Source organism: Salvelinus sp. IW2-2015, linkage group LG3 (assembly GCF_002910315.2).
Source record: "Salvelinus sp. IW2-2015 linkage group LG3, ASM291031v2, whole genome shotgun sequence".
In the NCBI taxonomy this organism is placed as follows: Eukaryota; Metazoa; Chordata; class Actinopteri; order Salmoniformes; family Salmonidae; genus Salvelinus; species Salvelinus sp. IW2-2015.
In genome coordinates, this window is record NC_036840.1 from 33834832 (window position 1) to 33859249 (window position 24418).

Sequence of the window (24418 nt, forward strand, 5' to 3'; positions counted from 1 at the left end):
TTGTTTCGCTCTTTCTATCCTGCACTCACAGCGCTTCAGTACGTGCGCGTGAAGGTGCACAGGCTCGGTGACACTTGCACCCAGCTCTTTGGGAATAGGAGGAAAGTCGGAAGAAGAGGTTATTTTAAGGACAGCAATAACAGACAAAACAACATTTATTCTCGCCGTTACTGTGCAGAATATTGTGAAATTACAGGAAAATGGCAGATTCAATGACCCAGTCCGCCCAGATATCATCGTCGCAGGGGCTTGCCGATGGACAGAACTCTGTTGKGACCAAAGACTCAAAAATGTCGGGTAAGATGGATGTCATTCTATGTTGCAATAGTCAACATAGAAATTCTGTTTAAACGTTCAGTAACACAGGTGCTTTGAAATAAAGTAGCCCGTTGCTCTAATGTAAGACCGTCAAAAAACAATGTTTTAGGATCGTGAAAGGCAGGTACATTTAAAATGCTTAGCTCTACACTTATTTGTTCGTTGGGTAGGTTAACCAGTATATTGTCCTTGTCTCTGTAAGCACTTGACATAGTCAAGTTGTTGAACAAGTAGTCCATACCTTGTAAGCTGATGATTTTGCATTATTGTGAGCGTTAAAGGGTGCTAAATATCCTAATATTAGACGTTTTACTTGACCAACAAACACCCACCGCCCTTTATGGGATCGAACGATACTCCACTGACGAGAAATTGTTTTAGAACACCGTTACCACCTACCCGTCGTTGGTTCGAMAAACGCGCACCACGATTTGATGGAACACCAAACTAGTCTACTTGCTTTGCCAAAGTTTTCTCAATCTCTGCAATCCCGAACTTTGTATTTACCAGACAAGGAAACAGAACGCGATGACACATTTTATTCTCTATTTGGGCCACGGTGAAATGGCTACATGTTGCCGGGACTGTGATCTGCACTGCAGATTCATTGTTACCAATGATTTGTAAATACACTAGTTGACTGACAGGGGGCGCTGTTATGAAGTCARCGTTCCTCCATCTTGGCACTCCCCCATTGTAAAAATATATTTAACTAGGCAAGTCATTTAATTAAGAACAKATTCTTATTTTCACTGATGGCKGAGGAACAGTGTCCCTGCCTTATTCYGGGGCAGAACGACAGATTTTTACTTTGTCAGCTCGGGGATTTGATCTTGCAACCTTTCAGTTACTAGTCCAACACTCTAAACACTAGGCTACCTGCCTCCCCTCAATACATGGATGGCATCAACAATCCAGGGTTTATATACATTGTTGATTGTTATTGGGCAACTGCAAATTTTAAGGGAGGACCTCTTAAAGGGCTGCTGTTTTTCCTGTTGCCAAATCACCTGCACATTGGTTAACAAAGCCATGCAAGAATATTAGTGCTTCACAGTCCAATCACTAATTTTCTCGCTATGATGCATTGATTCTATGGTCTGTTTTTCATTTCTTTTTTGTCTTTGGATGCATGTGTCCTGTAAGCTATATGATTGGGGGGAGGAAAGGACACTGTTGTCTCTGCAACAGTCTTCAAACTGACAGTATTTTTGTCCATTAGGGAAGGGCATTTCAAATAGTATAATCCATCTATTCAGCAAACCATGTCTCACTTATAAAACTTGAAACAAGCATCTGTTGGGAGTACATTTGGAGCTGTGTATTAGGCTATAACTTCCTGTATATTATGCTATATTGGCAAATACTAATGGAGCAATGATAGTAAAATAAATGTTACACTGCCATACATGCACTCAAACATATTCAGTTGGCCTTGCTGTTATGATTTTTGTCTTTTTAAAATATTTTTTGCGTTTTCCTTTGTTTTTAATCTTTTTCTCTTTTGTTCATTTGTTGGTGCATTGGGTGGGGAATGGAATTATAATTTTTTCTTCGGGGGGACTGTGGGGGAGGTCTTGGATGGTTGAGGGGCAGCTCTTTGGGAACTGTGGGGGGGATCTTTCCCTTGAGCAGGGCGTTGACCCTGGTTGCTTCTGTGTCGCTCTGGATGGGAGGCTGTTCGATGACCAATGTGACGTAGTTGTTGAGCGGCTTCACTGCATGTATATTGTATTTATTTATAAAAAAAATAATAATAAAAATTACACTAAAGTAGCCTAATCAGATGATCAATGTACAAACTGCTCTTAAATAGAAAATCATTATTGTACTTTATTGGTTGACATACAGGTTGTGTGTTACAGGCTTACTTTACCATATGTTAACAACCAACCCCTTTAAATGTAGTTTACTGTATATCATTTCAAAGGCATGCTAAAAAGGGACCCAGCTCATATTGCAAACAGGGAATGCTTCTGTGTTCTGTTCAAGGCTGAATACCAGTTATATTGCCTCAAGTGGGTGTGTCACAAAGTCATTTACTAACTGGTACATGTTTCAAAGGGGAGTCATATTTACGCTTCGATCACACCGACAGCGTCGTTGCAWTTTGGTACACCAGAATTACGTTAATTTCCAATCAAATGCTGTGTTTGCCTTGCAGCATTGTGTTGCAGTGTGTTCGGTGTGGTGCATACGTTGGAGTTATCGAACGTATGCGTCAAACTGTATGCGTAGACGGCTTGACAGAAATGGTAGCAGAAGGTGGATGTTGAACTTTAGTTGAATACATATTCAGATGATACTGCTTACTATTTTGCGCAACGACGCTGTCAGTGTGTTCGACGCGTTAGCCCAGTGTGATAACTTTTTCCGTATTTTTTTTAAAGTGTAAATTTCAACTTTTTTTTAACTGATCTCCAATATATTGGGATTGCCTTTGCATTTTTCTGAAGTCCATGCTACCTTGTCAGTTGTCCGTCTACCATTCTTTCATTTGGCCTTGGTCACACAGACCAGATGCCATTAACTTGCTGCCTTGTCATTACTATTTTTTCCCCCCTTACGTCAGCTGTATGATTTAATGATGACACTACAGTCCTTGTTGGACCCTTGGCGCTACTGTCGTACAGTATCAATGTCCCGTGGCAAAGGTAATGTAGCACCCAGTCTGGAGGAAACCAAATGGACTTACAGTACCAGTCAAAAGTTTGGAAAGACTTACTCATTCCAGGGTTTTTCTTTATTTAATTTTTTACTCTTTTCTACATTGTAGAATAATAGTGAAGACATCAAGACTATTAAATAACACATATGGAATCATGTAGTGACCAAAAAAGGGTTAAGCGACTCAAYATATTTGTTATATTTGAGKTTCTTTAAAGTAGCCACCCTTTGCCTTGATGACCGCTTTGCACACTTGGCCTATCTTGRTCTCTGAGGCCGGTGTTGGCCAGTCTCTTTCATGCCTACTTCATTCTCAACACACTTGAGTGACAACACTAAGGAAGTGACCATAGAGATCAACCTAAYAGGTCTCACATCTAAAAGTGCATTGAGCCAGTTGATTGTCAGGGTTATTTAGTTCATGAAAAGCACCCCCTATTCTTTTCGATGCTGCTTTTACGAGGTGATTGTGCAAGCTCCGTCAATGGAACCATTTATCTAAGGTGGCAGAATGTCCATGGGTCTACTGTTTTGTTGGACTGTACAGGAGAATTTGTTACAATGATTTCTGAATATCTCAAATGCTGTTCAAGTTGTCAGTGTTTGATTCAGTGCTATTTTCTTTCTTCCTGCATCTGTTTTAATAGGAAGTTAAAACACTGCCTGTAAAACCAAAACAACTACTGGACTGGAGATGCATTATTCAAACTCGGTAATTTTACTGTGTTATCAGAGCTAAATCCGGTGCTCTACCGACTCCTGTTTCATAGGCTATGGACATTTTGATCTGGATTTCCACCCGTTTTCAGTTAGAACGACGGCCGAGGTCAGTAAACGGCAAGATGTTTTTAGTTTGAAAGATGTGTGCTAGTTCAAGCTACAGTAGTGACTAAGGATTACTTTAGACTAGAAATGTTATGATTTGAAATGCTGCATTTTGCAGAGTGGGAATCAACATTCGGCTGGTTTTAGCTTGAGCGTTAAGATGCAGTGAAACAGATACAGGCTGAGGAATGATCCAGAATCTAGGCCAGTGCAATGAGGAGCCTGCAGATAAGACCATGGCTGTAGTTTGTGAGAGAACATGGGGTACTTTTGGCTCCCTCTCCTATCTGCCTCTTATTTTCTCCCCCTCTCTGGCTGGCGCTCTGTTCTGGCAGACTATATAGTCTAAGGTCAGTAAATCTGGCTGAGGCAGCAAACTGGCCCCCCCGGGGGTTTGAGTGTCTTGACTTGACTTTCCTCGGGATGGGACAGAAATGGCTGGTAGGACTGGGAATGCAATGTTAGGCCCTCGTTCAGTTMTGTGCCATTGGCCCTCAAGGGCTCCCCCATAGATGAGCCTACATCCAGATCCAGTATTAGAGAATAGGGCGGCATGGTGCCAAAGCAGGTTCACTTCCTACTCATGTCTGCCGGTCATGAGAATGTTGTGTCAAGGCTGGAAGTGTTGGAAACACYAGCTATATGAAGCCATGTTTAACCCTTGTCATAGACAACCTTAACAAGAGGAATGGTTAAAGTCTGTAAAAATGCACATTTTTCATCTTTGTCAGTCTGCTAAAAGGGAGTGGTTCTCTTGCATAGATCTTCTTAGATAAGTGACTCTAGAGGTTGTTTTTGTGGACACTGGGAGGATACGTTTCCATCTGAAATGCTTCGTGTACTTGCACGCTACCACCAATGGTTTCAGGCTATTTGGAATTGTCAGCGAAAGAAGCGTAACGTTGACTAATTTTCTTATTGCAGGTGTGGCATAGGTAGATTAAGACTCGCCCAGGCTCTTAAAGAGGAATGTTACATAGCAAGGGCTCGTCGACCTGATCAGCCAGTCTCCTACGTGAATCGTTTTGGGGTGACGATGACTCTAATTGATTAACCGGCTCTTGAAGTTTATATATATATATCATACACACATATACTGAGTCTACAAAACATTAAGAACAACTGCTCTTTCCATGACACAGACGAGGTAAATCCAGGTGAAAGCTATGGTCACTTGTTAAATCCACTCCAATCGGTGTAGATGAAGGGGAGGAGACAGGTTAAAGAAGGAATGTTAAGCCTTGAGAAATGGATTGTGTTTGTGTGCTATTCAGAGGGTGAATGGACAAGACAAGATTATACAGTTGAAGTCGGAAGTTTACGTTGACTGTGCCTTTTAAACAGGTTGGAAAATTCCAGAAAATGATGTCAAGGCTTTAAGAAGCTTCTGATAAGCTAATTTCATCATTTGAGTCAATTGGAGGTTACCTGTGGATCTATTTCAAGGTCTACTTCAACTCAGTGCTCTTGCTTGACATCATGGAAAAATCAAAAGCAATCAGCCAAGACTCAGAAAAAATTGTAGACCTCCAAGTCTGGTTCATCCTTGGAGCAATTTCCAAACACCTGAAGGTACCACGTTCACTCTGTACAAACAATAGTACCCAAGTATAACACCATGGGACCAGCAGCCGTCTACCGCTCAGGAAGGAGATGTAGTCTGTCTCCTAGAGATGAACGTACTTTGGTGGCAAAAAGTGCAAATCAATCCAGAACAACAGCAAAGGACCTTGTGAAGATTCTGGAGGAAACAGGTACAAAAGTATCTATATCCACAGTAAAACGAGTCCTATATCGACATAACCTGAAAGGCCGCTCAGCAAGGAAGAAGCCACTGCTCCAAAACCGCCATAGAAAAGCCAGACTACGATTTGCAACTGCACATGGGGACATAGATTGTTCTTTTGGAGAAATTTCTCTGGTCTGATGAACAAAAATAAAACTGTTTGGCCATATTGACCATCGTTATGTTTGGAGAAAAAGGGGATGCTTGCAAGCCGACGAACCCTCCCAACCGTGAAGCACGCGGCTGGCAGCATCATGTTGTGGGGGTGCTTTGCTGCAGAGGACTGGTGCACTTCACAAAATAGATGGCATCATGAGGAAGGAAAATGATGTGGATATATTGAAGCAAGACATCAGTCAGGAAGTTAAAGCTTGGTCACAAATGGGTCTTCCAAAGGACAATGACCCAAGCATACTTCCAAAGTTGTGGCAAAATGGTTAAGGACAACAAAGGTCAAGGTATTGGAGTGGCCATCACAAAGCCCTGACCTCAATCCTATAGATAATTTGTGGGTAGAACTGAAAAAGTGTCTGAGCAAGGAGGCCTACAAACCTGACTCCGTTACACCAGCTCTGTCAGGAGGAATGGGCCAACATTCACCCAACTTATTGTGGGACGCTTGTGGCAGGCTACCCYAAACGTTTGARCCAAGTTAAACAATTTAAAGGCAATGCTACCKAATACTAATTGAGTGTATGTAAACTTCTGACCCACTGGGAATGTGATGAAAGAAATAAAAGCTGAAATAAATCATTCTCTACTATTATTCTGACATTTCCCATTCTTAAAATAAATTGCTGATCCTAACTGACCTAAGACAGGGAGTTTTTACTTGGATTAAATGTCAGGAATTGTGAAACTGTCTAAGGTGTATGTAAACTTCTGACTTCAACTGTAGTGGCTGCATGCATACACTAYATGACTGATAGGTGGCTCTGTGTTGAAGCCACTGTTCCTCCATCTTMGTACRCTCCCGCCGTTGTAAAATGTATTAKMGTCTACATTCATTTTTGCCCCACTTATTATATTAGACACCTTAATGCATACTTTTWAAATTGTATGTGAGCTAAATGAAAATACAAAGATTTCCTTAATGTACAATCTGTAGAGATTACTAATGTCACTGTCTGCACTAAAACTAAAATACTTAAARACACAATTTTGTCCTTGAATCCATTTAATTAAACTACTGTAGAATTCCTTTCATTCCTATGGAGGACTGCTCCTACTAGGGGTGTTATATGGCCAACTGGAGCCTTCAAAGCCTCTCAATGGTCAATACATGGCATTAGTAGTCCTTGGTTTATATACATCATTGTTGCCATCCCATCTCACTCACAGCTGAATAAATTCCCCTACATGTCTCCTCTGGTGTTTCCCASCTGTTAAATGTGTAAGGAAGGAAAAGCAAAACCTTGTTCCTCCTTCGATATTCATGGAGGCTGTTAGATGGGACTATTGCTCTACAAAAACTGTTCTTGTGATCACTTGGGTTACATAATGAATTACCATCAAGCGAGTGCAATGTGGGTGTCTGCTTGGCAACGGGTATCGTAAACCAAAGGAGAAATATGTACAAATTGCATAAAAATTATGGAAAGTACCATACAATGTTATGAGAAGTGTGACGTTGTTGGAAGCATCGTTGTTTGTGCGTCGTGAAGAATTTGCGTTTGTCATTTGTTATTGTCTTTGCTTGCATAGGAAATGTTAACGTGCATGGATTAAGTTGATCATAGGTGTTTATTYGTAGTAAACTGGTAGACACTACCAGTTGCATGGGGCTTGCATGTTAGTAGTTATTTTACCGTAGCTTCTGACGTTGTCATTCTGACGTTGTAAAGCATACAGTATTGTATAGTTGATAAGGTTGGATTAGTGGGAGTCCCACCAGGCATCCAGTTGACGTTAATGTATAAAATGGTGGGTGGTTGTTATGGGGATGGGAGTTATTTTCTGCCACTGTAGGATGTTCATTCTTCTYTCCTTTTTTAATTTTTTCAGATTCCTTTCTTTCCTCTTCGCCTGTATCTCTCATTCAGTCTCCTCAAGGCAAGTGTATGGTTCTGTTACGCTGCTCGTCTGCTATCCTCCCTTTCACGACCTTCACCCTCTCTTTCCCTGTCATTCTCTCTTGCTCGGCTGCTGCTGTAATGCCTTCCATTCCTCTCTAGTGCCCTTCTCCTACTCTAGTCCAGACCAAGAACTTCATACTAGAGGCCTGGAAACATTTAATTCCACCCCCACTATGCAATCTTCAACAGAGCCCACCCCTAGAAGCCCTGTAACTGTATCCCATCTGTTTCCTGCTGACCGCCTGCACTAATTGCAATTTAGCTGGGCAGCGAGGCTCCTCCCTCTTTCAACAGTGTCTGACTTGGAATTTTCAACCCCCCCCCCAACTGGAGGCCAGACCTGTTCAATTACTAGGACCAACAGGCCCAACCCCGAAGCCCCTGACTGACGCCCATGGTGCATGGCAAGGGAGAATCACGTGTTTAAAAAAATAAATATATATATATATATATATATATATATATATATATATATATATATATATATATTTAAGGGAAGTTTGCACAGAGTTCAGGTTTAAAGCCTGTTTTTAAGTGAAGATGTCTTCAGGCATGCATGTGATGTACCATACTGGATACAGCATATATGCTAGACACACAGCCTGACACGTGATGAATTGATTAATCCACAGAGCGGGAAGTTTGCACAGAGTTCAGGTTTAAAGCCTGTTTTTAAGTGAAGATGTCTTCAGGCATGCATGTGATGTACCATACTGGATACAGCATATATGCTAGACACACAGCCTGACACGTGATGAATTGATTAATCCACAGAGCTAATTGAGATGTACAGTAATGGATCAAGCCATCTATTGATGTAGTGATACAGTAGATTGATTCCCAATGGAATGCACTGACTTTCCCAGTGGAATAGGTTGAAATTGATGGAATAAATTGGCATCAAGGAGGCATCAAACTAGCAGCACAGTGATGAGGAATATTGCATGTTTGGAATTAGWTGAGTAATTCCCCAAAGCTCCCTCTAACCTCCCCCAGAACCCCCCCTGCTCCCTGATCTTACCCCTATCCGAAAACTGACAAGACCTACAAATGACAGCAAGCGGATCTATTTCTAGTCTTTACTGCCTGCTCCACTCTGTCGCATTATTTAGGTCAACGGCACTGTAGGTCCAAGATAATCCCAAGATTGCCACCTTATTTTAAGAAAGCTGAGAGAAGTTCAAGTTCACGATGAGGAAAAACTCTAAAAATGGCTCAGGTTGGTTGTCCCAGAAGGGCCCTAGCTGTCCTTGGATAGATGGCCCCTTCATCCAGGCCTTATGCCCCATCTCGAAGAGCCTCCCACCCCAGTCCCTTCACCGSCACTGGAGGATGAGAGGCACTGGGGAGGGACCCACTCCACTCGCTGCTCTATGCCCGCATAAGGCTGGGGTCGGCGCCCTCCTCCCTGGATGCGCTCTGCCCCTCTACCTCTGCTTATAGCTTCTTAAGCTTTTTGCATGTCACCACTGCTGGAGCCAAAAAGTAGTTTTTATTTTAGGGACTATSGTAAAATGTATGTATTTTGTTTTCTTGATGTAGCTTTTTTTGCTTGGTTTGTTTTCTGAAACACAATTTCGTTAGTTTTTATAAAAGTAGCCTACAATGTGTAGACCTGGACAGTATAGCAAGAGTATTAAACTTAAGCCAGACTAGATTAGAGGTTGACCGATTAGGATTTTTCAACACCGATACCGATTATTGGAGGACAGAAAAAGCCGATACCGATTAATCGGACGATTTATAAAAATTAAAAAACATTTATATTTATATATATCATACACACACACACATTTTTGTAATAATGACAATTGCAACAATACTGAATGAACAATGAACACTTTTATTTTAACTTAATATAATACATAAATAAAATCTATTTAGTCTCAAATAACATGAGAACATATGTTAAAACGAACCACCAGCTTTCATGGGTCTTCAATATTGCCTGCTAACCTGGATTTCTTTTAGCTAAATATGCAGGTTTAAAAATATATACTTGTGTATTGATTTTAAGAAAGGAAATGACAGTCATTGATTGTTTTTTTATAAGGTAAGTTTAATGCTAGCTAGCAACTTACCTTAGCTTACTGCATTCGCGTAACAGGCAGGCTCCTCGTGGAGTGCAATGTAATCAGGTGTTAGAGCATTGGACTAGTTAACTGTAAGGTTGCAAGATTGGATCRCCCGAGCTGACAAGGTTAAAAAACTGTCGTTCTGCCCCGTTCCTAGGCCGTCATTGAAAYTAAGAATGTGTTCTTAACTGACTTGCCTAGTTAAATAAAGATTAAATGAAGGTGTAAAAAAATAAAAATATCTTTTTTAAAATCGGCAAATCGGCGCCCAAAAATACCGATTTCCGATTGTTATGAAAACTTGGTATCGGCCCTAATTAATCGGCCATTCTGATTAATCGGTCGACCTCTAGACTAGATGGCCAGAAACTGAATCTGTCCTATGTAGTGCTAGGATATTAAGTCAAACAGCTAATCACACGGTGAGGGAGATGGGCCTTGGAGCTATTCCATCCATCACTAATTGGAAATGACACTGCTGTACCCAATGGAATTTGATCTCTTATCATACAGTGACTCCTTTTCTCTGCAGAAAAAATATTCCACTGTGTTCATGCTTTTGTGAATAGTAGTACTTGTATCATTTTTAACAATAACAGATTGTAGGCTTACCACAACGCGCAATATCCTCATACCTTCAAGTGTACCTAATATGCAGTTCTAGTCCTTTTTTAAAGATGTCTAGCTTTTTCTTGTCTAGAGGCAAACCTTATCTTGATTTAGCTAAGCTGTGATCCCTACTGGAAGGCTGTGTCTTATCAAGTAAACTATTTGACTCATCCGCATAGTGCCAAAATGATTGAGCTGATTTACACTTTCTCATCTTGAAGAAATGCGTCCATTTTTGAGTCTTCCTGCTAGACATATTTTGGAATGTGAGACGTTTGTTGGACCATGTTCAATAGACCGTTTAAAACGGGGATTAGTAACGAGTGTCCCTTTAAAAAACACTTTAGCACTCAACTCCAATTACTGTGGGGAGTAGATGACGTAATATAATAACCTCTATCTCMAACAACTGAGGACCACAGGAAGTGATGTTCTCATCAGAGGTTGAATGAGTATTACAAAACTGTGTTTGACAGTTTCTTATATGTTTTTGGGTCGTGTTATTTGTGATTCCAATCAGGGAGTGTCGGCTCCCTGTTGCCAGTGGCTCTGATTCCTGTTCACGGTGCAGTAGCTGTTTTGTCATTTGTTTACTTGCGTCGAGCCAAAATGCTACATTGTTTTCGGCTAGATGGAAAGTCCATTCGTGTATGTGGCCTAGTTTGAACAATGCARAATGGACCTCAATGGGAGGGGAAGGTCCAGACCAAGACAGCCCACCCTTGAGTTGTGTACCGATGAACAACATGTCCACGGTGCTGTGGGTTTAGGATGGCTGCAGGGTCAAGCTGACTGGCCACAATGCCTATACAGAGCACCAAGCTTCAATAACACAATACTATTAACTCGTTGACGTAAGCTGTTGGGTAGTTTATGAAATGTACTATAACATTGGATTTGAAAAGAAACGGCGCCATTGATTTGTTCCTCTTAGATTAGGATCTCTTGACTCCATTTATAGTAAATAACCATATAGAAGGAGAAATGGACCTTGTTGCATTTGGAAAAAGTACCAGCTGCATATTTGACCTGTTCCTTCCGGAGATATTGCCTCAAAGCAGGGGTCAAACCTTGGTCTCTGTTTGCCTGMGGATGGCAGAGGCAAGCAGACAGCTGATGTGTACCTCCCAATATAGCTGCCAATTCTCCACTATGATTGCTTGTCRCTGGGTGTTGGAAAAGTACAGGGGGGGGACCATTAAGCTGAAAAGGGATCATGTGATTATTGGAGCAGCTTGGAACATCTTGCGGATTATGTATGCATCCCCCCCCCCAAATGACCCAGGATACCCGTGGCACTGTGCCATGGAGGGGATCCTTGTCCCAGTCTGACTCTGTCACTTCAGCTATGGCGTGTGGCAATAGCAGCAGGTTAGCGTGCTTAGTGGCGTATTGACAGACTGCAGCACAGGGGGGACATGATTTAGGAAGCCTCAACACCAGGACTATTGTCCAGCTTGTTATGTGTGCTGTGTTAGCTGGGTGTTCTTATTGATTACACCGATGGTCGGATGGGACAAGGCCAGACTAGTGAGACGTAGTCATGCTTGCAAATTGGTCCGTAGGTCATCTGAGGATGAGACTAGTCCTGTAAATCAATGATGTTTTAATTTCACTCCGGTTATARTTTTGAGTCTGAGGTAGTGCACTGTATTCATTCCTGGGATGAGTCATCTCAGTACATTAAAGATATTTGATTGTCGTTCTTCTGTTTGATTAATATTGTACCTAATTTACAAGATTATGGTATGACYCTTAAACATAATTATAATTATGTTGACATTGCGTTACTTACACAGACATCTGCAGGATGGAAGACACGAAGAAGAGTATTCCCCTTCAGAGTATCGCCCTTCGTATGTAGGCCTATAGGTTGTTTTCAGATAGTAGCTCATTTGGTAATCAAATTATTTGTTAATTAGGTCATTATAGAWWAKKKCRTTTTTAATTTAACTCCTGTTTATACTAGGCTACAGTCGCTTGACCTTAGTCTCTGGCCCATTTTTAAAAGGCATTGCAAGTTAAAATGGGGAGCATTTATCCWATGTGACCTTTGCTTCTAGGCACATTTTATATCTGGTCCCTGTTGTCACATTCAGTTCTATGATGTTGGRCTTCGGGAGATGTGAAGTGACTGCTCAACGGTTCTCAGTAAGGTCGTTGATATTACCCAGATAGAGGAAGGATAGATTGAGTGTACCAACCCTTTCTCCATCACAAGTATTTTGTAAGACATACCAGACACGGAGTACCCGATTTAACAAAACTCCAGGCCATAGTCTATGCAGCTGTACTTAAAAAATATATTKATAGCAAAAGATGTGATTGTGATGTAGACCACAATGCATATGCTACCACAGGTCACACAGTATAACAGTTTTGTTTATAGATACAATTTTCTTATTTCGTTTGGAGCTGCTTCATTTCGACCATACAAGTCATTTCCAATGTTGCCTCATTGAAAAGGCTCTTCAATGGCAASAACTTGAGACGTTAAGTCAGCAATGCATGCTGACTGACGCCCTCATCCATTACTGACTTTAAACCGTCTCATGCTATGCACGACTGCTTGGGCTGCAACAAAATGGCCTCCACCGACTATAACTGGAAGTGCATGGGAGTTTGAGTGTGTGTGATTTTTATGCCCTCCTTCTTCCCTTCCCTGCCTCCGTGCATGGCCGACAGACAAAATGGTGGTGCTGGGCTCTGACACACCCTCAGAAGGGGTGGCCACCTCCCTTCGCATCGCCAGTTCTTCTCAACCCGGCTCATCTTCTTCCGCTAATTACGGGAGCGACCCATCATCAGGTCAGCCTGACGGAAAGCAAGATGATTCACCGACTGTGACGTCCCCCGTGTCTGAGAGGATTAAGGCACTGGAGGCCCTGGCAGCAAAGGAGGAGCCCAAGAACGACGGCGGCTTCCCTCACTTCAAAGAGCGCCACTATGAGACGTCTCCTACTGAGGCGCCAACAGAGAGCACCTCACCCTTCCAGAGAAAAGGAGCCTCCATTGATCAGGAATCGCCAGAATCCCCCTTTGAGGTCATGGGAGAAGCCCGACAAGGGAGTGAGTTTGAAGATACTGCAGACTGGATGAAAGCTCACTTACCCCCTGTGCCTGACTTTGAAGATGCTCTTGTATCAGAGGAGGATGGCAAATCCCAAGAGATAAAAGTGGGAGATAAAGTGGTTCCTGATGATCCAGAGGCGTTTGCCTCTGTCCCTGACGCTTTCATGGACTCTCCCATTGAAAGGCCTGAACTGAAAAATGTCTTCAAAGACCCAGCGCAGCAGTCTAGCATCGAGGAAGAAATTGACCTGAGCTTCCTACCTAAAGCTTACATAACAGACACCCAAGGCCCTCCTGACCTTCATTCCGAGATCACTGCTTCGCCTGCCCCTCCTGCTGGTTTGGACTCTGCCTATCCCTCTGACTCTAAAGAGAAGGATTTGAAGACCAAGCAGGCCCCATGGGGTGGTGACCTGGCGCTCCCAGAGGTAGTCGACAGCTCAGGAGACTCTGAGGACACAGCCTCCATTCCTGGCCCCTCTTCGTCAAGTGATGCTACACCTGCCCACAACCCCTCTGTTCCTTCTCTCCCTACTGAAGAAAAGGAAACCCCGCCAGCAAAGCAGCCAATGCGGGTCCCTACCATCAATGTTATTGAGACYGACGAGCCGAATTACAGCGATGAGGAGATGGAGATTGAAATAGAGGACGAAAGTTATGAAGTTGTAGGAGACCCTGTGAAAGAGGCACCAAAAACYCCTGAGCCASAACCAGATGTGACTAAAAAGGAATTTTCCCAAATTCCTCCCTTAGAATATGAGGGTTATTCTCCTCCCTCCTCTCCTGTCGACTCTGATGAATATTCACCTAAACACAAGATCCTGAAATCTGAATTGGATACAGATAATATGAAGACCACAGTACCTAATGATGAGTCAAAGGGCTCAAGTGCTGACGMTTCACAAGCACAGAAAGTGGAGTCTGACCACTCACAGACTCCCAATGAGTCTAATGGAAAGTCTTCACCTTCCACTGCCAAACCTCCTGAGAAAACCGCAGAGAACCTTTCAGACTTTCCAGAATATGATGATGATGACTGGTCAACTGGCTCGCAAGATATCTTAATTAAATCGAGCTCTGCTAATGTTGCAGCTCAGGATCGTCCACTTTGCCCCTCATACAAGTTTGAAGAGAAGCCAGAGTCTGATATTAAAGAGGATTATATGCAGTCAGTTGAGCTTTCAAAATCCAACTACATGGAGGATGACGCAATCCGTAAATACGACAGACAGTCTTTTGAAGATGAAGACTCACTTCCATCCATGAATGACACCATTGATGATAAAGAGCTGAACTTTAACACTGTACGTGAGCCTTCTTCCGATCCAACCTCACAGATCCATATGGGAACACTACTCCCTCAAAACAATGCAACCACTGTGGAGCAGGATATCCCCTCGATGGCTGAAGTGGACTCCTTCCCCAAGCCTGTTGGAGGCCAGCCATCTCCCAGGGAGTTTCCCAAAGATCCATTCACCTCTTTCCAGAGRGAACTGCCTGGCAGCACCCTGGAGCCCAAGACTGAGAAGAAATTGAATGAWGAAATCCTCATTACAGATAGCATTGTCAACAGCAAGACACATCCACCTAAGGAAGCTGAAGCAGGACACCAGTCACCAGACAATACCAGTGACCCAGAAAGCATTGAGCCGGACTGCTCAGTCTCTGGTGCCACGGACAGCTTCGTCGAGTTCATGAGGGAGTGCCTGAAGTCACGACAGGACGAAGATCCAGAAGACCTCCGTCAAGATCTCACAGCCAAGGATGAGTGTCCTAAAACAGGCGCCCCTCCCTCCCAGTCCACACCAACCATGGTCATGGATCTGGAGCAGGAACGSCTCACTATCAATGCACTCAAAGAGTTGGGCAGCAGCCAAGAGGAGGAGGCTGACCTCCAGTCTAGTATCAAGGCTTCTGAGAAATCCCAGTCTTCCTTTATATCGACAACCTCCGACCCTCCTTCTCCCCAAAACAAACCTGCTTCCTACGGTGTATATTCCAAAGAGGTAGAAGCCATCGACGTGTGGGTGGCAGAGGCCTACCACCTTGCAGAGCATGTCTTGGCAGCAATACTAACGCACTTGTCAGGTAACACGTCTTCCCTCTGGGATCTATGCCTGCTAACCTCACACAAGCAAAGCACAATGATCACTCTTCCCCTCTCTCTCTCTCACTTGCACCTTTCTCCCATCTTGGTCTTCCTATTCAAAATAGGAGCACACTAACTATATAACATATGGTATATAATCACCATGTTGATTTTCTTTTTTTATTCTGATACAGGTGCCTTTGCGTGTATTACTGAAATATTTATTTTAGTCAAGCCTGAAGGTCTCCACGTTCAGAGTGCAGTTATTACAAAAGTCAAAAGGGTCAAACTATATATTGTGCTGCGTGTGTATTTTCAAAATGACCCCCCCCCCCCACCCATGTCCTTAAGCTTGGCAGTAATCATGGTCGGACAGTGGGTGGTGGGCAGTTCAAACGTGGCTTCCTGGTGTCTGCTTGCAATGTCCCTGGAAGTCAGGCGGAATAGTCGATCCACCAGTGTTGGGTTTCTGCTTTGGGCGACGTTCCACGCTACAGTGCACTTGGAACAGGACGGGAGACGATCATCCCAGAGACTGATGGTCATTTTGAAGGAGTGGACTTTACTCAACTTTTTTTGTGATGACATCATTCATTCATTATGATCCTGCTGGATTGGATGTTACAAAGCATGACCAGACTCAGTAGAGAGAATTATGTGAAAAATACTCCGATATTCATGGGTCATTGTGGGCTGCTCTCAGGTCTGCATGTGCCTAAGTGTGAGTTGGCAAAAGGCTATACAGATGGGACCAGGCTAGGGGGCATTGGRCCTCTTTGTTTTTTGTGTGAAAATTGTCACAGTAGGCTGAGATGCAGGGTACCAATCGCTCTAATTAATCTTGTCCTCCTCTTGAATCATGGTACAGCACCCCCCCCTCCTTCCCTTATCTGGAAAATGATACGCCGTGTGTGTGTGACCAATTTGGTTTTAATGGTACAAAGGATGCAGTAAATGGACTTCTGCTCAATATCTCAAATCAAATGTTATTTGTCACATGCAGCTTACAGTGAAATGCTTACTTACAAGCCCTTAACCAACAATGCAGTTTCAGAAAGTATTTACAAAAATAAACTGAAGTAAAAAAATGTTTTGACCATATGATCATCCAATATTGCATACATTATCACGGCTGTCATTGTTACATACCGCATACATTTAGTGTAATGGTCGTCTGCTTTTGATTTACCCAGTGGCAGGATAGCCCTCTACTTCACAGTGTAGAGTTAAAGCAAATAGGGGACCTCTTCCTATTCTCTTCCTGCTCAGTGCAAAAAGGAAATCCAAACCTGGCACACATTGACTGGTATGCAGACGAGTGAACGCAGGATGCACTCAAACCCGTACAGTCGCTGTGAGCTTAACCTACACCACGGGCATGCTATGGAACGGTAGGTCATCACTGAGGCAACCAGTAACTAGGGGAAGGTGTATGCTATGCAGTCGCGGAGGGAATGATAAAGAAGTATTACAGTGAAGTACTGTTTGAAAGCTGCTTTAGCACAATGTGTATATAGTGAAGGCTGAAGGTTGCATTTTTATTCTAACATATTGATCAATAATGCACTATATATACGGAGTTGACCCAACTTTGGCAACGCCTTCCTCATTGAGTCCCCCGCCCCTTTTGCCCTCAACAGCCTCAATTTGTCAGGACATGGACTCTACAAGGGGTCAAAAGCGTTCCACAAGGATGCTGGCCCATGTTGACTCCAATGCTTCCCACAGATTTGTCAAGTTGGTTGGATGTCCTTTGGGTGGTGGACAATTCTTGATACATGGGAAACTGTTGAGTGTGAAAAACCCAGCAGCGTTGCAGTTCTTGACACAAACCGGGGAGCCTGGCACCTAGTACCATACCTCGTTCAAAGGCACTTAAATATTTTATCTTGCCCATTCACCCTCTGATTGGCGCACATACACAAGCCATGTCTCAATTGTCTCAACGCTTAAAAATCCTTCTTTACACTTTTAGGGCTGCAATCCCGTTAACGGGATCGATATGACAACAGCCAGTGAAAGTGCAGGGCGCCAAATTCAAACAACAAATCTCATAATTAAAATTCCTCAAACATACAACTATCTTGTACCATTTTAAAGGCAATCTTGTTAATCCCACCACAGTGTCTGATTTTCAAAAAGGCTTTACAGCAAAAGCACAACAAAGGATTGTTAGGTCACCGCCGAAACACAGCCATTTTTCCAGCCAAAGACAGGAGTCACAAAAAGCAGAAATATAGATAAAATGAATCACTAACCTTTGATCTTCATCAGATGACACTCATAGAACTTCATGTTACACAATACATGTATGTTTTGTTCGGTAAAGTTCATATTTATATCAAATCTCACGTTGATCAAAGATTGACGCGTTATGTTCAGTAGTTCCAAAAACATCRGGTGATTTTGCAGAGAGCCACATCAATTTCCAGAAATACTCATAATAAACGATGATCAAAGATCAAGTGTTATACATGGAATTTTAGATCCACTTTTCCTTAATGCAACCGCTGTGTCAGATTTCAAAAAAGCTTTATGGAAAAAGCAAACCATGCAATAATCCCAATCAAGACAAAAATATATCCGCCATATTATGCAGTCAACAGAAGTCAGAAATAACATTATAAATATTCACTTACCTTTGATCTTCATCAGAATGCACTCCCAGGAATCCCAGTTCCACAAATGTTTGTTTTGTTCGGTAATGTCCATCATTTATGTCCAAATAGCTACTTTAGGTAGCACGTTTGGTAAACAAATCCGAAGTCACGAAGCGCGTTCACTAAAAGCAGACATGTCAAACGATGTATTGAATCAATCTTTAGGATGTTTTTAACAAATCTTCAATAATGTTCCAACCGGAGAACTCCTTTGTCTTCAGAAATGCGATATTACAGAGCTCGCTCTCACATGAACGCGCATGTTCAGCTCATGATAGACTTTACTCAATCCCCTCTCCTTCGGCCCCACTTCACAGTAGAAGCATCAGACAAGGTTCTAAAGACTGACATCTAGTGGAAGCCTTAGGAAGTGCAAAATGACCCATATCCCACTGTGTATTCGATAGGCGATGAGTTGAAAACCTACAAACCTCAGATTTCCCACTTCCTGGTTGGATTTTTTTTTTCTTCTGTTTTTTTGCCTGCCATATGAGTTCTGTTATACTAAGACATCATTCAAACAGTTTTAGAAACGTCAGTGTTAACTATCCAATACTAATAATAATATGCATATATTAGCAACTGGGACTGAGGAGCAGGCAGTTTACTCTGMGCACCTTTTCATCCAAGCTACTCAATACTGCCCCTGCAGCCATAAGAAGTTAACCTGTCTCCTCCCCTTCATCTACACTGATTGAAGTGGATTCAACAAGTAACATCCATAAGGGATGATCGATTGACCAGGTGAAAGCTGTTTAATGGAAGGAGCAGTTGTTCATAATGTTGACTAGTGGTTACTGTATACTTAAAGACCAAAATTCAAAAAGCATAGCTTAAATATTTGGGCCTATTTTTCTCTCAATCTGCTACATGTATAGGATTTCTTTTTTTAAGTGCCCATTTTCCCGTTTGAACCTTGTCCTGTCCCTTAGCTTCCACAGTGTTGCTGCCTCAACTTCCCAGGTTGTTAGGCGTGGAATGCCTGGCTAGGTGAGTTAAGTTTATTTTAGTGCGTTTTTAACTACCTGTTTTAGTTGGATTGGCTCCATTGTTGATKATTTCAGCGTGGGTATACCAGTTTTCCATCAATGTGCCTCAAAAAGAAATGGATATACTCCTGCTGATATGAATCAGTCATCTTCCCAAATAGGGTACACATTTGGACATTGGTATCTTGGGTTAGTAAGAAAATCTTGACTTGCTGCCAGGCCTTTAAAGATTAGTTCAAATCAGGCAGTCCAATTTGAGTAAGATTTGTTTTAATCCTGTGTTTATGTGGACTGTGAGGGATAGGGCCGGCCAGTCAGTCGGAAGGAAGTGGATCATGTGAAGACTTGAATCAAACTTACCCACCCATGCTAATGTGTGTAATCACCTATGGTATTTGAATTGCATAATGAAGCTTTATCAGCTGGTTTAGCTTCACAGGAGTAAAGAATTCCAGTCTGTGTCCAGGCTGTTGTATTAGGTCAAACACACATACTGCCAAGCAGGAGGTGGTGTGGTGCCTGTACCTTTAAGAGCTGGTTGCTGTCCAGTGAGGTAGAAAGCAGCCCACTGCAGCTCTGTTGACACTGGGAACGTTGCTTGAGCCTGTAACACGGAGGGGGGACGATAATGAACGAGGGCCGTCAGCCCAGGCTGCCTCCCTGTGGGTACCAYCAAGCATGCTGGGAGGGACTCGGACCCCTGCAGTGCTGGGTGAGGAAACCCCACTTGTTCACTTGGCGCTGCTCAGCAGACAGTCAGGCGGCATCAGGAACATTAGAGTGTGGTCTGTCCTCCTACAACAGGGGCGCTGCTGCTCTGTCAGTCTGTAAACAAGTTTTTATTTTTCACCGTCATGCAGCCGGGCTTCACATTTGAACTGATACACAACATATTGTAGTATATTTGGAACAATGTTATTTAATAATGGAGATTTCGATTTTTGATAAATAGGCCTGCAGAGGAGCAGTGTTTTATTACATTAGTTGTGAGAAAACAATACTAAATTAGAGGAAGGGTAAAAGAGCACTATGAGAACCAAGTATCTTAATCCTCCCTCGTTCAATAAACKCCCACACAGTTGTCTAGAATTGCCAGTTAACATTGACACACTGCATCCAATATGAGTGGGTATTTTTACATTAATAAAATATCTGCAGTGTAGCCTAATTTCACAACACATCTATATCCTGTTTCAGTAACAGGATATATAAGTGATTGTTTTTCTCCTCCACTCAATCTTGCGTAAATTTGTGCCTTTACTATGTGCAGCCCTGGATAKATTCCTATTACCCATCTGTAACACTGCCCCACGACGCAGCTGCTTACAAGCTGATAACATATGACGATATTAATCTTAGCTGCCCTATTTTGACATGCATTTCCCACGGTAGGCCTGTAGACGTGACATGCTAGATCTGAGTGTCGGTATGTAGGGCCAGGGGGGGGTGTAGTGAATGAGTGAAACCAAAACGCCAACAGAATTTCCTCTGTGGTTGCATTATGGATCCTCTCGAGGGGAGTGGGAGGGGTTGTGTGTGTCTGCGCTACTCTGCTCTCCCCCTTAATCAGCTGAAACACACAGCAGCCCAAGCCTGGAGCCCCCAGAGGCACGTGGGAGTCAGCAATTTACCCAAGGTTTCTTTAAATGCCTCCTTTTCATGCAGATGAAGGGAGGCCATAACAGGGTGCATAACAGCTCTGTATAGAGATTAAATTCTGCATGCATGACTCTGTCCACACATACACACACACACACACACACTTTTTTTTTATATATAGGTCTGAGGTTGGAGATCACAATTTGTTAGTTGTGTGGTCAGTATGTGCTGTGCAATGAGTAACCTTAATTATTTCCTCTTCTCCCTCCTAATCTCTCTCCTCCACATATGCTCATAAACAATAAATACACACACACACACACACCCCTTTTCCCCCTACACACCCCTATCTCTCACCCACTCTAGTCAAGGACTTGGTGCACTGGCGAGACCCCAAGAAGTCTGGCGTGGTATTCGGCCTGTCCCTGCTGACACTCTTGTCCCTGGCGGCGTTCAGCGTCATCAGCGTTGTCTCCTACCTGCTCCTTGCCCTGCTCTGTGTCACCATCTCCTTCCGCATCTACAAGGCTGTCGTCCAGGCCGTGCAGAAGTCCGACGACGGACACCCCTTCAAGTAAAGCAGCATACTTCATAGGGAACCTTGTGATGCTTAACTACCAACTCTTGTATTGGTTTGGTTGTTAGAACATGAAAAAGACAGTGGTGGTGGTAGTAGAGGTTGCTTGATAGGACACACACGGCTGTGGTTGGCAAAATGTCTACCAGACTAGCCTAAGAAGGGCCAGGAATTGAATTCACCACATGACCAGGAGAAATGCTATGCCCCATTTTAATAAGTTATTGCCGTTTTTAGTARGATGAATATACATCTTCATCGTAGTAATTTCCCATTGGCGACCAAAAATACTATCTGCTGAAAACTCTCCAAATGGGGAATAAAAAWWAAWWAAATGCAAAGCTCTAGCAGCATATTTGTGCTTGTTGTCATAACCTTTTCCTGAGTTAATTATTTTATACTGGAGAGGGCTTATTTCAGTTGAGCATCACAACCCAGCCGTACAGACTGATGACTAATACAATGGCTGCGTTCCAGGCTGCCTACATAGCACTCGTATCAGATGAAGTCATTTGAATGGGGTTCCTTCAATGTTGAACACTACCTCTTCCTGAGTTCTGATAACGCAAACGGGGCATAATACTCTTTATTGTGCCTGAAAACAATTGTTGTAATAGAAAAAAAGAGTAACTAGCAATCGCGTGAAATTTAAAGCGGCTTGGTTGGTTTAACGATGATCTAATTAGCGCTTAGCACGTTAGCCTGAAATTAGCAAATTAAACCATGAAATGTGTTATTTTAGTAATTAGCTCATAGCATGTTAGACTGAAATGGTCCAATGAAAGCAATTTTAGATTAGCATTTAGCAGCTTAGTCTGAGTTCACAGCTTCATCTACCATGCTGTGGTTGGTTCTCCTCAGAGCTCTGATGGAGAAGGATGTCAGCGTTCCCCCTGAGACCTTCCGCAAGCACGTGGACTCCAGTCTGACCCACATCAACCGACTCCTAAAACAGCTGCGCAAACTCTTCCTAGTTGAGGACCTCATCGACTCCCTGAAGGTGAGTTTAGGGGTCTGTCCTTCTGCCTGTCAGTCAGTTGTCATCCCCCCCTTCGGGTATCTGACCCTCGGTTCATGATTGATAGTGTTAGACCAGTGACTCCTTCCATAGTAGCCCTTGCGTGTTTGTGMGCATCGTCTTGCATCTTACCTCGTTTAGCGTCTTGTGCTTACACACCCTTGTGTGTAAATATGTACGGGACCCTAAACAAGGTATCGTGCTTGACAGTCCTAAACTGACTGACGACTTCTCATATTCCTAGGTCTCTTCCCCCTTTAACTCTCTTCTCCTGGCGCACAATCTTTTTATAACTCGCACACACTCTGAACACTTCCTGCTGTATGTGTCTTTTAATAAACCTCTCTAGCAACTCAACCCTATTGTATCCTGCAGTGTTAGTGTGACAGGGATCTATAGTCGAGTTGTTCATGTGACCTATGGGAGAGGGAGGGAGAGCTCCATGTTATGGCTGTGTGCATCAATCACACAGGGTAGGTGCTAAATAAGCCCTGGGTTAGTACCGCAGCCATCAGATGGCAGCAAGCTAGTGGACCTAGAACTCAGCTCATGGTTAGCTATGCTGCGGAGATGGATGGATGGGGCGGGGCTACTTCCAGTGTGCCAGCTCATTAGAGACCCGACATACCAACCTATCAGACCAAGACGACCGTCGCTGGTCCATTCCACCGCCGCCATGGCAGAGATGATGCTCCTAACTTCACTTCCAGCTTATTAAATCAACCTTCAAACCCTCTCCCTAGCTGGAGGTAGAAGCTGTCCTTAACCTTAGATATAGGATCAGATTACCATATCTCCATAACCTAACCTTAGATATAGGATCAGATTACCATATCTCCATAACCTAACTTTAGCCAACATGGCGATTAGAAAGATATTTGACCCAACAACAGTTGTTAGGGGCAAATTCTCCCTAGTCATTCATACATATTGCATGTCATGGTGATGAACCGTGGATGTATTCCGTAGGGGGTGGGACTTTTAGAGAACGTTCACAGAAATGTAATGCTATTCTACATGACAGAACTATGCCTGTTCTACATTTCTGTCTGCAAGGATTGAACTACTTAACCTCTCTTGAACAGGCCCCAGGCAACCAGTGTTCTAACCAATGATTTAATGACATCATTMGCTGTAACCCGGCTTGTTTTCCTCCCAGCTGGCTGTTGTGATGTGGCTGCTGACCTACGTGGGAGCCGTCTTCAACGGCATCACCATCCTCATCCTGGGTAAGAGGCTATTGCAGCACTGCACGGAGGTCATGTGTATGTGTGGTGTGCAGCGTTAAACACTTTGAAATYTAATAGATATCTATGGCGTTTGAGAACTTTTTCATGTCGGCTGGTTTGAACATGCATGAAACCTATGAGACTGAAAGGGGGCTGTCTATTTTACTTAGTGACCTATATTTCCATCTGACCTGGTCTACGGCCAACACACGTATTGAATAATCTTGATGGATTTATGTTTATATGGATGTGGGGCACACAGATTGTTCTCGCTGATGCCGGAGAAATGCATAGCGGGAGTTCATACATTCCTTTGATGTTTTGTAGAATCGACAGTTTGCAAATGTCACAGCTGTTCGGGGCMTTGCCAACCTGTGAAAGACATGTAAGGCAAATTGACTACACACTCAAATTATACTTTTTTTTWACATAAAAAAATAATAATTGTCTTCTGATGTGGTTAAAGGATTGTTGTGGACTTAGAACATCCAATTTTTGTTCTATACTGAACAGAAATATAAACGCAACAATTTCTACGATTTTACTGAGTTACAGTTCATATAAGGAAATCAGTCAATTGAAATAAACTCACTCAGCCCTAATCTATGGATACCTTAACAAAAATAGTTTTAGCGCGTGGATCAGGAAACCAGTATCTGGTGTGACCACCATTTGCCTCCTGCAGTGCGACACATGACTTTCGCTTAGAGCTGATCAGGCTGTTGATTGTGGAATGTTGTCCCGCTCCTCTTCAATGACTGTTCGAAGTTGTTGGATATTGGCGGGAACTGGAACACTCTGTCGATCAAGAGCATCCCTAACATGCTCAA

The 24418-nt window shown here is 43.0% G+C and overlaps 1 protein-coding gene across 4 annotated transcripts in view; it reads left to right on the forward strand.

The window, feature by feature from the left end:
• The window catches only part of LOC111955234 (reticulon-3-B), a 32892-nt gene continuing 8474 nt past the window's right edge, over window positions 1–24418 (forward strand). The window contains exons 1-6 of one of the 4 annotated variants that reach the window (XM_070436248.1): window positions 67–297; window positions 7601–7648; window positions 13041–15515; window positions 21131–21338; window positions 22203–22341; window positions 23519–23588. In XM_070436248.1, coding sequence (XP_070292349.1) covers window positions 201–297; window positions 7601–7648; window positions 13041–15515; window positions 21131–21338; window positions 22203–22341; window positions 23519–23588 — 3037 coding nt within the window. In that variant the 5' untranslated portion in view covers window positions 67–200. Of the gene's footprint in view, window positions 298–7600; window positions 7649–13030; window positions 15516–21130; window positions 21339–22202; window positions 22342–23518; window positions 23589–24418 lie in introns of those variants that run through there. The other 3 variants (XM_023975406.2, XM_023975414.2, XM_023975397.2) reach the window with 3 other exon arrangements.